Below are 18,363 nucleotides of genomic sequence, written 5' to 3' on the forward strand. Positions count from 1 at the left end.
AGCTAGATAACATAACAACCATTTGACAGAAAAAGGAGTTTAAAATAAAGGTTAAAGATAAGAGCACAAAGTTAAATCAGATATTAGGCCTACAAGAGTAAATACATGTACAGCCAATCTGTTGTTACAAAAAGTGTGCTAATGCCCAAATGCACAATAAAATAAATTGAACTACTTCTAGACACAATAAGTTTAGTGATGGTATACATTTTCTTTCAGGTATTCATCCACAGTATAATAAGATTTCTCTGTCAGGTAATCTTTGAGAACTTGTTTAAATTTTGGCAGGTCTGTATGAACACATTTGATATGGAGTGGTAGAGCATTGAACAGCTTAATGCTGGAGTAGTAAACTCCTTTTTGTACCAGAGTGAGACGTTTCATTTCTAAATGTAGATTGTTTTTGTTTCTGGTGTTATAACCATGGAATTTACTGTTGTCTTGGTAGATGGAATAATTTTTGCAGACAAAGGTCAGCAAGGAAAAAATATACTGTGAGGCAGATGTTAGGATACCTATCTTCCGAAACAAGTGCCTGCAAGAGTGTCTTTGATGGACCCCATACATTATTCTGATTGCTTTTTTTTGGATGGTGAAAACTTTCTTTGCAAGTGGTTGGTTCCCCCAGAATATGATAGCATATGACATCAATGAGTGGAAGTAGCCAAAGTAGGCAACCTTAATAGTGTCAACTTCAGCCACTGAAGAAATTACCCGTAATGCAAATGTTGCCGAGCTAAGTTTTTTACATAGATGAAGAATGTGAACTGACCAATTACATTTACTGTCTATGTGAGCACCCAGGAATTTTGTGTCTTCAACTTTCTGTATTGGTTGATCTCTACATTTTATGTCAATTTCATCGGGATTACTTTGTGATGTGTGGAACCTCATATAATGAGTTTTATCTGCATTGAGTGAGAGACCATTTGAGGAGAACCAATTTAAGATGTCATTAAAAACAGTATTTGTAGTTTTTTCAAGATCATGATCAATCAAATCGTCAATTAGAATTGTGGTATCATCGGCAAACAGGGTAAATTTGCTGTTTGTCTCAGAACAAAGAGGAAGATCATTAATAAAGATGAGGAAAAGCAGTGGGCCCAAAACGGAGCCTTGAGGCACACCACATGTTATCGTGCCCCATTCAGAGGAGGCAGGTTTTCCAGAAGAGCCATTTAGCATTACAGTCCGCTTCCGATCCTGTAGATATGATTGTAGCCACAAGCCAACAGTACCACCTAAACCATAGTGTTCTGCCTTTTTCCAAAGAATTTGGTGGTTTACACAGTCAAAGGCTTTCGTAAGATCACAAAAAATACCCACCGGAGACATTTTTTTGTTAATGGCTTCCAAAACTTGGTTGCTGAAAGAGAATATTGCCTGTTCAGTACAAAGACCGGCACGAAAACCAAACTGATTTTTGCTTAAGATACTGTGGAAGTTGAGATGGTCTACAATCCTCCTGTGCATGAGTTTTTCTAAAATTTTCGAGAAGGTAGTTAATAGGGATATTGGGCGATAGTTTGTAACAATGCTTTTATCCCCTTTTTTAAAGAGAGGAATCACTACAGCCAACTTAAGTCTGTCAGGGACAATCCCATCTTGTAGGGATGCATTGTATATGTTGCATAAGACGGGACTAACAAATTTATAACAGTGTTTCATTATTTTACTAGAAATATTGTCCACACCAGCAGAATTTTTATTTTTTAATGATCTAATTACTCTTATGACTTCGCTTACAGTAACTGGAGATAAGGATAACTGTGGGATTCTGTTGCTAATAGCTTTCTGTAGGAGGGACAATGATTCTTCCATAGAACCATTACAGCCTGTCTTCTCTGCTGCTCTCAAAAAGTGGTTATTAAATATTTCTGCAACCAACTCAGGTTTCTTTATGATACTGTCCCCTGTTTTAATCTCTACCTGAGACATGTTCCCTGTTGTCCTGCCAGTTTCCCTCTTTATTACATTCCATATAGTTTTAATTTTATTTTCTGAGCTTTCAATTTCTGATTTTATGCACATACTTTTAGATTTATTTATAACCTTCTTGAGAATGCTACAGTAAAGTTTGTAGTGTTGTCGTTTCTTTGGATCATTACAAGTCCTGAGAGAACTGTATAACATCCTCTTTGTTCTACAAGATGTTATTATCCCTGTAGTGATCCAAGACTTCTTGGCATTGCCTATATGACTATTTCTAACTACTTTTTTGGGAAAGATGGACTGAAATACAGACATGAATTCATTTAAAAATGAATTGTACTTTTTGTTTACATCTGTTTCCCTATAAACTCGGCTCCAGTCTATCTCTTTTAGGCTATCATTGAATTTTTTAAGGCCCTGTTCATTTATTATCCTAAATGATTTCCAAGAATGCTTGGAACTGTTGCACACACTGATGTAATTGAGCCTAAGCAATTGACCACCATGATCAGAAAGGCCAAGGATTGGATGTACATTGATCTCATTGCATTTAGACTTATCTATAAATATATTATCTATCAGACTTTTACTGTTAACAGTAACCCTAGTTGGGAAATCTACTATTGCCATCAGATTATAAGACTCCATTAAATGTACTAAATCAGCTTTACTATTGCTCTCATTTAGGAAATCAACATTAAAGTCACCAGTAATTATCAAGTTCTTGGACTTTGAGTATAGTATGGATAATAAAGAATCTAAGTGCTTAAGAAACACATTCAAATTCCCCGAGGGAGATCTATACAGTGCTAACACTACAGCCGTGAAGTCATTTACAGTAATCTCAACACCACATACTTCAATTTGTTGCTCTATACAATGGCTCTTTAAATCTAATGCATTGTAAGATATGTTGTTTTTTACATAAATTACAACTCCACCTTTTTCCATGATGGTTCTAGAGTAATGCGCTGCCCGACAGTAACCACTTAGCTGTAACCTTTCAATATCTTTCACATGATGTTCACTAAAACATAACACATCAGTATCTTTTATTCCTTGTGGTTCCTCTAACAGAACAGTAATGTCATTTACTTTATTACCAAGTCCTCCCACATTTTGGTGAAAAATCGTCATTTCTTTGGAATTAGAGACAGATCTAAACTTTTGCCTAAAAAATTATCTGTAGCTACAGACACAGTACGTTCATTGCTAACAATTTCCTGTAACATTTGAGTTTGAAACCGAGTCTGACTTGATGGTTGGAGCCATTCAAGTGCGATTGGTTCCAACTTTGGGGTACATTTGTGGACTTCTTCCAATATTTTTGTTTTTAAGAGGGTACCCAATGCTTTTTTTCCTGATCTGTTCAGGTGCATACCGTGCCTTGTAAATAATTCTCGTCCAAAACTGCTTACATCTACAACACAAGTATTTTTAAAATGCTTACACAACTTTGCTAACTTAGAGTTCGTTTGTGAGATAGCCTCATTTACACAGGACTGTGGAATTAAGTCATGTCTCTGTGGAATGTTCACAACAAATACCTTAGACTGATGAAGCGCCGATATTTTCTTCCTGAGTGACTGTATGGCATCATTCCCTTCGTTGCAGGCAACGTTGTTTGAGCCACCTATTAAGATCACACACTCGTTTTTTACTTCTTCAGGATCACACCCCGCTACAACTTCTTGAAGTTTAGCACCTGGCTTCACAATTCCACAAACATCGGCAGCATTAAAACTGCTTTTCACTAGATCAGCCATGCCTCTACCATGACTATCAGCGAAAATGTGAAAACGATTTGTTGATGTTTCACTCACAGCAGACTGGATCACACCACTGCCTCTTTCATTGCTGTTAACTGAACGTTGTGGCTTTGGAAGATCAAACCTAACCTTTTTCCGATAGTTTATCGGTACACTCTTCTTACGATTGTTTTCACTTTCAGTGAGACTATTACTAGAACAAAGTACATCAAAATTGTTTACATTCTCGAACCTCGAAACATTTGCCGTAGACGAAGTTTTAGTGCCGATTGTTTGACGCTTGTTGTGTACTACCTTCCATTCTGATGATTTATCAGCGTCATTTTGCACCGATGTAGCCATGTTCTGGCGAAAGTTTTTGTCCTTCTGTCTCTCTTGAAGCAATGGATCCATGTTTCGCTTCGACTTCAGTTCCATATTTTCGGACTTCAGGCTGTCGATTTCTATTCTTAGACTGCTGATTACACATTGTAAACTAGCAATACGCTCATTATACTTTAATAATTCACTTTTGCACCTTACACACGAATTTTTAACGGCTCCACTGTAACTTATTTTTGGAGTAAAATCGCGGATATCAACACACGCCGCCGCCATGAGTTGGTCTGCTTCTGCTGCTGTGTAAAAGATAATTGATTTCCTGGTGAAACAACCACTGGCCAGGCAGTCAGTTATATGTCATTAATTTGTGCTACACATATTGTTTTTATAGTTTCCCAAAAGTTTTATTCATATCTTGAGATTGAGAAAAGAAAGAAAAGCAATCACACTACTGCGCAGCCATTATACCTCCACCTCTAAACGAATATACCCAGTGCTGCTGTCTGACCTACAGCAAATAATACACCAGCCACGACTTTATCCATACTTGGCGACAGTCACTTACTTTGTGCTTTGAATTGGGTTTAACTACACTATCATGTTTTGCTCATGTGTAATCACAGTGTCTATGTACTAACAATATTATGAAAAGGATAGTTGCTACTCACCATACAGTGGAGATACTGAATTCCAGATAGGCACAACAAAACGACTGTCACAAAATAAGCTTCTGGCCAACAAGGCCTTTGTCAAAAATAGATCTCACACCCACACAATTCAGCGTTTGTTTGTGTGTGTGTGTGTGTGTGTGTGTGTGTGTGTGTGTGTGTGTGTGTGTTCTTGACAAAGCCTTGTTGGCAGAAAGCTTATTTTGTGACAGTCTTTTTGTTGTTGCTCTATTTGGAACTCAGTATCTCCGCTATATGATGAGTAACAAGTATCCTTTCCATAATGTTACATTCCATCCTGGGTTTTCCATTGTTTGTCTATTTACTAAACCGCTTGCAACTCTTTCACAACATAGTCCCATTAGATTGAATGTATTGAGATTACATGCATCAACTTGGAATGACCAAAAAGCATGAAAAAAGACTGAAGTACGATCCATTTAAATTCCAAACCCTTTGTGCAATATGAAATGTGGTTATCAGCATAATAAATTGCTGACAAGATATCATCAAGCAGACATACCTCACATCCTTCATATGGGGGCATTCTTTTCCTGTAACCAATGCTTTGATGTCTACAACAGCTAGTTTATTTGGAAGTTCTTCTAGAGATGGTACACTCTTTTCATCACAGTCTCCATAATGAAACACTTTATGATTTGGAGACAGTCTCACATACCAAAATTTGTCCTTAATTCGCTGCAAAAGAAGAGGCAAATGAAAGTGAAATTAAATTTTTATTTTATTAAGTTTTGTAGCATATAGATCGAAATTTCTTCATTTTATTCTCAATAGAAATTGCTAAACAGTATGTTATGCCATCCTATATACTAAAATGACCAGTCATGAAGCAGTTGTCAGAGAAAAAATGATAACAAATAAACAAACATCATTACAGCATTAAACACTAAATAATAACTGTTTGAAGTTTATTCAGATATATCGTACTGCATAACAGAGTTGACAACTGTGGGATGGTACAATACAAGCGTGTTAACACTCAGCATAAACAAATGAGAAATATTTACCAGTCTTATGACATGCACCACCCATATATGAAGAAACTAAGAAACCAATAAAATGAATATCTAATGGAAGTATTAAGAAAAGTAATTGTTCACTTTTGTACGGTTATAAATTGACATTGGTCGACAATGTGAAGCACTGCAATCAAAACTGCCAAGTGCACAAGAATGACAGAAGTAAGATTCAAAAATTTAAATCACATTTGTGGTATGAATGTACACAAGTACACCTTCAACATAAAATTAAAATAGATAGGAAGTGATGAAAGAAGTAACTTGATTTTCTTTTGAGAAAAGTGTTTTCTTCACTAGTTATGGATTCATTACTGTGCCCAGTAATATGCAATAGCTGGTCATGAACATTACACTTTACTCTCTCATACCGTCAGCATGCCTGAAAAAGATACAGATAACAACTAATCGTAGCGCATCAGAATTCAATACCAGAGATTCCAATATTAAGGCAATGAACAGTGGATATACTGTAATAACAAGGAGATGAGGAGGATGGGAGAAAAGTTGTGTTCAATAAATAGCTGAAGAGAGAGTGACAGAAGTGCTGTGGAAGACAGTGTGAAAAGGGGATAGAAGTGGAGTTGGAGAAAACTACAGTACAAGCAAGAGGTAAATGTGGACAAACTCCATTTCATTACAAATGGATAATGCAGTATCTCGGTCTGTCAGTGATGGTGGTGGTGACACATTCTGGAAGCTCTCAGAGCAAACATTGTATTCTCTTTTCTAGAAGTTATATTGTTTGAAACCATGGGTATATTGCGTATCAATCAGTATTTTATATTAAAATATATAAAACAATCTCTCATGTTTTGACAGTGTTTCAGTTTCATCCATCTGCATTAATCTATGTCATATGGAAGCTTCAGTTTTAGTTTAAACCCAGTTTTGCAGTGTGAGACACTTTGTTCATGCCTCCTACTTGTGGCATAAACATTTAATATTTTGAAGTATACAGTCACAAATATAGTGTTCTGGTACTGTCCTCCTGTAACATCTTAAGACAGTGCGAAGACAGTTGTGGCTGAAATAACTTCATTGTCTATAATAGCTCGGCAAACATAATCTTGCCTTTCAGCAGCAGTCATCCAGGATTAACAGGAGATCATGTCACAAATTTTACTAATTGCTTGTTGGTGGTATGCCTTGCCCAATATGTTAGCGATAATCCCACTGCACTATATAATATAGCACCTTCCAACTCACACCCCCAAGCAAATGGATATGTTTTAAGCTGGATGGTTTGCCAACGAAATGAAATGTCATGTGGCAAGGGCCTCCCGGCAGACAGACCTGATTGCCTGGTGCAAGTCATTTGAGGTGAGGCCACTTCAGCAACTTGTGCGTCGATGAGGATGAAATGATGATGATGATGATGAAGACTACACAAACACCCAGTCCCTGAGCGGAGAAAATCTCCAACCCAGCCAGGAACTGAACCCAGGCCCCCCGCATGACAAGCCGGCATGCTGTCCACTCAGCTACGGTGGCGGACAATACTGTAGTAGTTAACACACGTCTCACAATACCTACAGAGAATCATCTTTGATAATGGCAGAAAACTCCCCTTCAGTGAGTAATGAGAAATGTCATATCTTTACAGAACGAAATGTGTACAATTTTGACTGAGAAATCAAAGAAAATATTTGATTTTTTTCTTTTATATAATTACAAGATTCAGCTATTAAATTCCCAGAGGGTGTAGTTTATGTTTATAAACAAGTACTGATGATACCAGCTGTATCAAATGTATATGATGTAAATCAGTCAGTGAATAGAAATACACTGATGGAAAAAAAAACTGGAACACGAAAAAGGAGCTGTGTGACAAACAAAAGTTGGTAGGCGCGCTTCTACATCTGAAAGATGATGTCTATTCAAATTTTGCATCAGCCACATAACAGTGGCACTAGTTCCATCACTATGAGGATGCCAATCAGGTTTGCTTTAAATTCATGCTGTAACAGTCAGGAGTGTTAGTTACCTTTGAGATTGGACGTGATGAGTTGATGTTAGTAAAAAAAATGCCTTTAAGGCAACAAATAAGCATTATCAATACCTCACTGAGTTTGAACAAGGTCATGTAATACCTTAGGAGAAGCTGTATGTTCTTTCTGCGATATTGCAGAAAGACTTGGCAGAAATGTAGCCACTGTACAATTGTTGGCAGCAGTAGTCACGAGCATGTACAGTTGCAAGAAGACTGGGCTCCGGATGGGTATGTGGCATTACCGAGAGGGAAGACCACTGTGTTCAGTGTATGGTTCTGGCACATCATACTGCATCTGTAGCATCAATTTGAGCAACAGTTGACACTACAGTGACACAGTAAATTATTACAAATTGGTTACTTCAAGGGCAGCTCCAAACCACACACCCTTTAAAATTTCCTGGCAGTTTAAAACTGTGTGCCAGACCGAGACTCGAACTCGGGACCTCTCGGTAGAGCACTTGCCAGCGAAATGCAAAGGTCTCGAGTTCGAGTCTCGGTCCGGCACACAGTTTTAATCTGCCAGGAAGTTTCGTATCAGTGCACACTCCGCTGCAGAGTGAAAACCTCATTCTGCACACACCCTTTAGTGTGCATTCCACTGATCTCAGATCACCGCCATTCGCGACTTCAGTGGTGTCAATCGAGAGCTCAATGGAAGGCAGGGTGGAGCTCTGTTGTGTTTTTGATGAAAGCTGATACTGCCTCGCTGCCAGTCATGGCCACATGTTGGTCAGGAGGAGGGCTTGCAACCCACAGGTCTGCTTGTTGCGACCTACACCTGGAGTTATCGTCTAGGGTGTGATTTCTTATGACAGCAGGAGCACTTTTGCGGTTATCCCAAGCCCCCTGATTGCAAAACTGTATGTCAATCTGGTGATTTGATTTGTTGTGCTTTCATTCATGAACAGCAATCCAGAGGGTGTTTTGCAACAGGGTAATGCTTATCCACATACCACTGTTGTAATGCAACTTGCTCTATAGTGTGTCGGCGTCTTGCCTTGGTCCGCTTGATCATCAAATCTGTCTCCAATTGAGCACATATGGGACATCATTGATGACAACTCCAGTGTCATCAAAAAACAGCATTTATCACCCCAGTTTTGACCAAGTGCAACAGGCATGGAACTCCACCTCACAAACTGATATCCAGCACCTGTGCAACACAATGCATGCACGTTCGCTTGCGTGCATTCCACGGTCTGGCAGTTATACCAGTTATTAAAGTACCAGCATTTCAAATTTGTGATGGCTTACCTCTCACTTACATTAACCTGTGGTCTTACAATTTCAATCACTTAAATATCTTATCTAGACAAACGTATTCCCAAAATTTAATTTCACTACATTAATTATTTTTTGGTGTTGCGATTTTTTTTCCATCAGTGTATAATTCAACCCAACCCCATATATCACAAACAGTAACAAACTGTCAGTTTTGTGAAACAATATGATATTGCATTTAGCTCAATTTGTTAAAGTTCAGTCACAGGTCGTTACACAGATTTCATATCCTACAACTAATAGAAGTACTGCTCTTTTTCCACAAGGATAATGGAATTTTATATTTTTGTCACTTCATATGTATAGTGTACCCAAGTGTGTGTGTGTGTGTGTGTGTGTGTGTGTGTGTGTGTGTGAAAACACTTTTAAATCAATTCTTTTAAATAAATTTAGTGATATCTTGTTTTGTTGTTTCATGTAGTTCTGATATTTCAAACTCAAACAAAACGATTACAATTTTTCCCATAGTTAGGTAACATACTAAATACTGATAAAAGATGAAATTCAAAGATTATTAAGAATGGTGGTATTGAATAAAATCCACTATCAGTCACAATTATTATGAATATCTGGGATGTAAGTTACACAGGAAAAATTTATCAATGATTTTTATGACAAAAGTAAATGTAAATTCTCAGTGCCTACTGCACTTATGAAATATTATTCTGTAATATTACCATCTTCACACTTTTTATTTCTACTGTAACATCCACGTACTATACATCAATTTCTGACACACTAAGACAGACAGCACATCAAACATGAATTCATAAAATACAACTGCATTTTTTTTCATAAAAGTATATTATGACACAAACTGTAATAAAATTTAAAAAGGAAGGTCATTACTGAACAGTAAGCTCAGCATTTCAATTTCATATTTACCTGTCCACGCATGGAGTATTTAGTAAATCGTGTGCCATCAACAAGAAACCCAAGCCGTTGCTGTTGGATAAGTTCCATAATTTCAGGAGTAATTTGTTCACGAAGCTCAACAATTGGCCGAGCATGTGACTCCCACTCTTCACGAGACATGCGTTCCTGTTGCCACAGGTTTGTTATTTCTGAATACGTCAGCAATTGCAGCTTTGCTCGAAACATTTCAAAATTGTTGGGTTGAGTAGCTAGTGCTCTTGTAATTTGTTCTCGCACAACACTAAATACCTATAAACAAGTAAATATGAATGTCAGAAGAATAATATTACATTAACTCATCCTTTCTTGTCACTAACCCTAAAACTGACACTGGGAATAACACTGAGATACAGAGTGGCGCACATAAAACCAGACCCTGCGCTGAAAGGAATACGAATGAAGAAAATCAACATACGTCATTGTTTTCTTACATTTTCATTGTACAGTTTCATTATTAACGATGTAATTAACAGTTTAAGTAACAGATTTACTTTCATTAGTTTAGTAAGCATATTTTAGAAAGGAATTTAAAGTCTATGTTCAAAATGTTCTCCGCCATCATCCCAGCAAAGTTGTGCACGTTGAAGCATGTTAAGAAAAACACTTTTCAGTACTCATTGAGGAATGTTCGAAATTTCTTCACATACGTTGTTTTTTAATGTGTCAAGTGTTCTGGGATTGTTGCGATAGACTCTAGCCTTTAGAAATCCCCAGAGGCAAAAGTCACATGGTGACAGGTCAGGAGAGTTGGGTGGCCACAAGCCCTTACCAATGCTCCTCTCTTCTGTAAAATCAGTATGTATACAAGCTAAGGACAAATCTGACGTATGAGAAGTTACCCCATCTTGCTGTAAATATGCACAACATTTTTTGTTTGGAGCTTATAGAGCCGAAAATTCACTGTAGAGTTGCAAGTAAACATGTGTGTTGACAGTTTCGTTGAAGAACACTGGCCCGATAATTCTGTTACCAGATACAGCACACCATACACCAATTTTTAAATCATGTAACAGCTTTTGCAGTATGCCATGGGGATTCTCTGTAGCCCTGTGTCTTGTGAATTAACGTAACCCAACAGATGAAACCAAGCTAATGGAGGAACAGATCAAGATGTCTCCCAGTGACATTTTCCAGCAACCAATTACGGTAATGTGTACGCTTACCCTTGTTCGCTTCTTTTATTTGCTGAACAACACTCCCATCATTTTTTAGCCATGAAGGATGCGTTGACATGGCCTGCGAGATATTCCACACTGTTGTGATAATCATCATGGTGACTTGTAGGGACTTCTTTCAATGTGTGCCGTCACATTTGCCACAACTTCAGGTGTACGTACAGTCGGTGCCTTATTTCTCTTTGAATTAACAACACTGCCTGTCAAACGCCACTTTCTCACTAGATCCTGAATCGTTGATTTTGCAGGAATATTTCTTTTAGGGAACTGTTGATGAAAAGAGTCACGAACAACTTTAATGGATTTAGACCACACATATTCTTCAGCAATGAACACACCTTCTTCAATGGAGTAAGGCATGACAATGAAGTACACGGTTTATAACAACTACTTTACATATGAACTACTCACATGCTACTGCTGTTGGAAGGTTGCAAAGAAACTGACAAGCTAGTAATGCTACTCACTCGCTTTCGCATTCTGGTTCAGGCCGGTTTTGTGTGTGCCACTCTGTAAAATGGTAGAGACAACAAGTAAAGGAAAATGACTGGAAGTTGAAGTGCAGCTGGATAAGGTAAAACAGTGACTGATGAGGTAATTGGTAATATTTATCATAAAGGCACGGAGCAACCACAAGATGTTGGAAATAGAACATAGTATATAGTCTCACTTGGGCATCAATTTATTAATAATCAGTTTCAGATGGCAGGCATCCATTATAAAGTTTCAAACACCATTTGAAATTCAATAATGACTGCTTGTAATCTGAAATGCTCATTAATAAACTGTAATATGAAAGTGAGATGATACACTGCATGTGAAATTGGATTGGTCACCTGTCAGGTAAGACAGGGAGAAAATAGATGTAGCCCTTACTGAAAATGCAAGGCTAATTATTGGATGCCTGAAATCAACACCTGTTGTTCAATTGTACTGCAAGGCGGGCATTGCTCCTCCTGACACATGCCAGAAAGTGGTTGCTAATGCCGGTAGAAAGAAAATGAATTAACCCACTCCATGGACATACTCCAACAAGACTTTTGTTGACGTCTAAGAAGAGCTTTTACAGTTTTCATCTGAACTAAGGCAGAGAAAATCTAAGGGCATCCAAAATAAGCCATCTACATGCAGGAGAAAAGCCAGCACAATGCTTACCAGCCAGACACAGACTGGACCACATGGAGATCACTGAACAGGTTACATATGGACATTGGCAAACCTAAGGACAACTAATGAAATACATATACTTACAAGGGCCAACAGTATGTGAATGTTGAGAAGTGCAGACAACGAAATACCTGTGTCAGTGTTTATGTTGCCCCGGCTCTTGCAACCTGCTCATTTCTGGGCAAAGGCTTTTTCATTTCAATTTTGTATGTGTGTGTATATATACATAAATTCATTCTATTTCCTTACCTGCAATTGTAAATTTGTAGAACCCTATGTGTAAGCTTACAATTTGAGTAAATAAAATAAACCACTGGAAATCTGTGAGTTACAATAATTAGAGTATGATGAAAATAGCATTGAAATACACTCAATTTCTTAACTAAGAAAGAAAACAAACAACAACTAAAATATCTGTAAACAGGTGCTAAAGTATGCACACAAAATTAATTTCTTCACTACATTAGGGCTACATCAACTCAACATGAGTCAAGAGTGTTATACAAAAATGATTCTCAAAGATTTAGGACAACAACTTAATTATGTAATTGATACAGTCATGACTTCTTGAATGTTAGTGAAAGTGGCATTCACGAACTGAACAAAGCAAGTGCTTCACAGTACATAGGCTGTCTCAGTCAGAGACGATATGCAGAGGGGACAACAGCACTCATCATCTCACACAGAGTAGCCATTCTTAGCCATGCTTTGTTCTTCATATTCAACATCTATTCTCACTGTAGACAGTGAACTTTTTCATAGAAGCAGTCATTGGTAGTTCCCATTACCGACCAGAAACTGCTTCACCAGTTTTTCAAACGCTAAAAGGTCAAGTACAGCATGGCAAAATTTAACATAGCTACTACAATACTGCTGCACCAGGCATTGTTTTACTACTAAGGTTGTCAGAGGATAAACCCTCAAGAAAAAGTTTAAGACTGTGCAGCGTCCACAGCATAAGATTATAGGTCATCATAAACAAAAAGCAATAGCTCCAGCATCTAACAAGTAAACCTAATAAAAATGCTCTTCCAACTTGTTGATACAATTTACTGTTTGTACATCATAAATGAATTTTATAGACTGATAAGTAGTATCGAAGCCACATTTTAAATTTTGATCTGCAGATAAAGTCTGTCATGCTCACTACAACAAAGGTTTCTTCATTCAAGAAATTCATTTAGTAAATATGTTTCCTTTGCTTCTTACATTTCTGTCAAGCTATATGTGATGAAGCCCAGAGTTGCACATGTAAACTCTTTCCAGTTGCAACTGCCCCCCCCCCCCCCCATGTCCCCCACTATATTTAAAAGAACATGTTAGGTATTCATTCAGTCTTTACTCAATTTCCTCTTCCATTTTCTAAGAATTCTGACTGATTTCTGTACAATGTAGCATTTTACAAGTTTAAATAAATATATTACAAATTTCTGCATCACTTCGGAGAGCTTGTGTCTGACGAACAAATTGTGTTACATTCATCACAAATTGTGTTAACATTCATCATGTTATTAAACACAGTGGATAATGAAATGAGCTGTTACTCTTACAATTTTACTGGCAAGTGTATGTTCTTAAGAAACAACTTTTTTTTTTCACTCATTACTGGTTGCACTACACTCAACGTAACTAAAGTCTGTTGTGGCAATTAGCTAGGCTTTCAAATCATCTAACTGGTTTAAAGCTTTGAGTCTGACTGGAACAAAAATTTAGATTTAAGTAACAACAGTGTTTGCGGTTGGATATTCGAACTTAAAAGTAATCATCAACATACTGCATTTGCAACATAATTACAATAATAAAGAAGATTACATTACTGATGTGCATAGAATTTGTCAGTGTTGACAGATCACTTTCTTAGTTTACTGGCAAAAAACAGTTTCTATTGCTCTCAATATGTCTCCATCTCTTCACGTTGTTATCATCATCATCATCATCATCATCATCATCATCATCATCATCATCAGCCACCAATTAAGACCTATTGGTGTATACAGGGTGTTACAAAAAGGTACGGCCAAACTTTCAGGAAACATTCCTCACATACAAAGAAAGAAAATATGTTATGTGGACATGTGTCCGGAAACGCTTACTTTCCATGTTAGAGCTCATTTTATTACTTCTCTTCAAAACACATTAATCATGGAATGGAAACACACAGCAACAGAATGTACCAGCGTGACTTCAAACACTTTGTTACAGGAAATGTTCAAAATGTCCTCCGTTAGCGAGGATACATGCATCCACCCTCCGTCGCATGGAATCCCTGATGCGCTGATGCAGCCCTGGAGAATGGCATATTGTATCACAGCCGTCCACAATACGAGCACGAAGAGTCTCTACATTTGGTACCGGGGTTGCGTAGACAAGAGCTTTCAAATGCCACCATAAATGAAAATCAAGAGGGTTGAGGTCAGGAGAGTGTGGAGGCCATGGAATTGGTCCGCCTCTACCAATCCATCGGTCACCGAATCTGTTGTTGAGAAGCGTATGAACACTTCGACTGGGGACTGCAGGAGCTCCATCGCGCATGAACCACATGTTGTGTCATACTTATAAAGGCACATGTTCTAGCAGCACAGGTAGAGTATCCCGTATGAAATCATGATAACGTGCTCCATTGAGCATAGGTGGACGAAACTAAAATGAGCTCTAACAAGGAAATTAAGCATTTCCAGACACATGTCCACGTAACATCTTTTCTTTATTTGTGTGTGAGGAAAGTTTCCTGAAAGTTTGGCCGTACCTTTTTGTAACACCCTGTATAAGTCTTCTCTAGGTCTACTTCTATGCATTAGAGCCTACAGTGGTATACATTAGTGCCGCTTTTGCAGGTTTCCTACTGACATCCACACATCTTCTGTTAGGTCATCATCTCAGAGTTAATTCATTCCTTCGAATCCAGTAAAAAACAGCATTGCTCCACTTATCACTCTATTCACTTAGCTACCTGTCCCACCTGCCTCCACCTCACTTTCATTACAATCATAATTACATCCTCCACTCCTGTCTGTTCTCTGATGAAGTTATTTTCTTGTATCTCCTAATAATTATGACAAGTTCATGAAACACTGTCACAAGTCAAAACTTGTGCTAATAATAAACCTTCCTTTTGAAGGACTTAATACCAATTTCTCTTCATATACAGTTCTAAGTGATACTTAAGTAATGTTCCTTTCTTTTCACATGCATTCCATATATGAAGCCCACACTTCTGCATTCATTCAGGAAGAGGACCTCAATCACAATCAAGTGAGTACACAATGCTTCTGTGTGACTTTTCTACAACATCAACTTTCACGTTTAGCTGTGAGTTGTTAAATTTCTTGAAGCCATTTCCAAGTTTAGGATTAGTGGACTCTGACATCATTGTCAGTACAAACAGGAGCTTAGAGAAATTATCTAACTGGCAGTTTAAGTACAATGACTTATTTTTTTTGGAAGGTACAGTCATATCTACCAGCAGTGCTGGAGAAATAAGAAGGTTGGGCTTCACTATATTTAGTGCAGCCAAGCAAGAAGAAACTGTCTCTCATGTAGCAGGCCCAGTAGCAAATAGTTAACAGAATTGAATAACAAGGTCCAAAAATGATCAGTTTTAAACAGCAGTAAATGTCCTACATACATAAAACCAAGTTCTCTGAATTGCCTTACTGGTAACAGGGAACGAAAAATTCTACAAACTAAAAAGTAATGTGTACAGGAATCTTTTACTACTGCTGATGAAGCCAATACCATCAGACCTGTAATTTAACTAGATTTCATATTAAGTAGAACTTGTATGTATATGCTTAGACAGAGAAGGAAATGTTTGAGGTACAATAGGTATGTGTAAGTCTCTAAAAAGAGGCAACAAGGAGATAGCTTGCCCCATGCAAAAATCGGCCAATTACTAATAGGACTCACACTGAGGGTCCCATACAAACTTAATTACGTGTTTACATAGTTCATCCATCCTGGGAATTGAAAATCTCAATGATTTTTGCCTGTTATCAATATCAATAGTTACAAGATATTGGTGCCAGGAATTCCGAGGCCATATCAATATCTGTAGTAAAGTAGTTCGGATATACAAAAAGTACGAAGTTGGGGACTTCAGTATATACATGTAGAGGGAGAAAATTTAATAAAACATTTTTATTTATTTACTAAAACATGACTACAACTTACATTTTATATTCGCATGCAGTAATGTTCACCTATTATACTTTTGATGGATGGTGAATGCAATGTATGTTCAAATGGCAAAACATATTTTCATGTGATATAAATACAGTTTAACAATTTTTCATATTTTTTTTTCCTTTACTTGTACTGTGAACTCTTGCTTCTTGCCAAATTACACGATTCTAGATCAACGAGAAGCACCCTATAGATTTTGAGGAGTGACTTTCTGAGCATCAAAAAATGTGACATAAATGGCTGAAATTTTTGATTGCACTGTCTTAGAAGCTTACAATATTTACACAATCAAGGGACCACAGACCTTAATATGCGACATAAATTGCAACTTGATAAGTATCCCTGTTCCTGAGAAAAATATTTCTTAACAGACAGACAGATGGACAACAAAGTGACCATATACGGGTTCCGTACTGTAGGGACAACCACAATGGAATGGATCTCTTGAGAGGCCACACAAACATATTGCTCCTGAGGAGGGGCAGCAGCCTTTTCAGTAGCTGAAGGGGCAACAGTCTGGATTACTGACTGATCTGTCCTTCTAACACCAACCAAGATAGTGTTGCTGTGCTGGTACAGCAAATGGCTGAAGGCAAGGAGAAACTACAGCAGTAATTTTTCCCATGAATACACAGCTCTACTGTATGGTTGTGTGAAGATGCCATCCTGTTGGGTAAAATATTCCAGAGATAAAATAGTCCCCTACTCAGATCTCCTTGTAAGGACTACGCAGGAGGATTTCGTCATAAGGAGAAACAAAACTGGCATTCTACAGATCGGTGATTGGAACGTTAGAGCCCTAAATCGGCCATGTAAACAAGAAAATTTAAACATAGAAATGGATCAGTTTAAGTGGGAGTTAGTGAAGTTCGGTGACAGGAGGAACAGGACTTCTGGTCAGGTGAATACAGAGTTATAAATACAAAGTCAAATAGGAGTAATGAAGGAGTGGGTTTAATAATGAATAAGAAAACAGGAATGCGAGTAAGCTACTATGAATGCTACTATGAATAGTGAATGCATTATCATACCCAAGTTAGACACAAAGCCGACACCTACCACAGTAGAACAAATTTACGTGCAACTAGTGCCACTAGGTTGAAAAACATATGATGAGATGAAAGAAATTAATCAGATAGTTAAAGGAGACAAAAGTTTAACTGTGATGGGTGACTGGAATTTGGTAGTAAGAAAAGGAAGAGAAGGAAAAATAGTATTTGAATACAGACTAGGGGGAATGAATGACAAAGGAAGCCATATGGTAGAATTATGCACACAGCATAATTTAATCATCGCTAACACTTGGTTTACAAGTCATAAAAGAAGGTTGTATACGTTGAAGAGGCCTGGATACATTGGAAGATTTCAGACTGATTATATAATAGACAGAGATTTAGGAACCAGATTTTAAATTGTAAGACATTTCCAGGGGGAGGGATGTGGACTCTACCACAATTTAGTGGTTATAAACTGTAGATTAAAACTGAAGAAACATGAAAAAGGTAGGAAATTATGGAGATAGGACCTGCATAAGTTGAAAGAACCAGAAGTTGTTGAGAGTTTCAGAGCGAGCATTAGGCAATGGCTGACAAGAACAGGGGAAAGAAATACAGCAAAAGCTGAATGGGAACCGTTAAGAGATGAAATAGTGAAGGCAGCAGAGGACCAAATAGGTAAAAAACCAAGGCCTCCTAGAAATCCTTGGACAACACAAGAGATATTGAATTTAATTGTTGAAAGGAGAAAATTTAAAAATGAATCAGGTGAAAGGGAATATAGAGATTTTAAAAATGAGACTGGTGGGAAGTGCAAAATTGCTAAGCATGAATGGCTAGAGGACATAGGGAAAGACATTTTGCCCACAGGAAAATTAAAGAGCCTGTTAGAGAAAAGAGAAGCAGCTGTATGAACACCAAGAGC

General features: G+C 37.6%; 1 protein-coding gene across 1 annotated transcript in view; it reads right to left on the bottom strand.

Annotated features, from left to right (window-relative positions):
- LOC126195823 (engulfment and cell motility protein 1) overlaps positions 1–18,363 on the bottom strand; it is a 52,850-nt gene that overhangs the window by 10,600 nt on the left and 23,887 nt on the right. The window contains exons 4-5 of the mRNA XM_049934466.1: positions 9,890–10,168; positions 5,214–5,389 (exon numbers count right to left, since the gene is read on the bottom strand). Coding sequence (XP_049790423.1) covers positions 5,214–5,389; positions 9,890–10,168 — 455 coding nt within the window. The remainder of the gene's footprint in view (positions 1–5,213; positions 5,390–9,889; positions 10,169–18,363) is intronic.

This window comes from Schistocerca nitens, chromosome 7, assembly GCF_023898315.1.
Source record: "Schistocerca nitens isolate TAMUIC-IGC-003100 chromosome 7, iqSchNite1.1, whole genome shotgun sequence".
NCBI classification, from domain to species: domain Eukaryota; kingdom Metazoa; phylum Arthropoda; class Insecta; order Orthoptera; family Acrididae; genus Schistocerca; species Schistocerca nitens.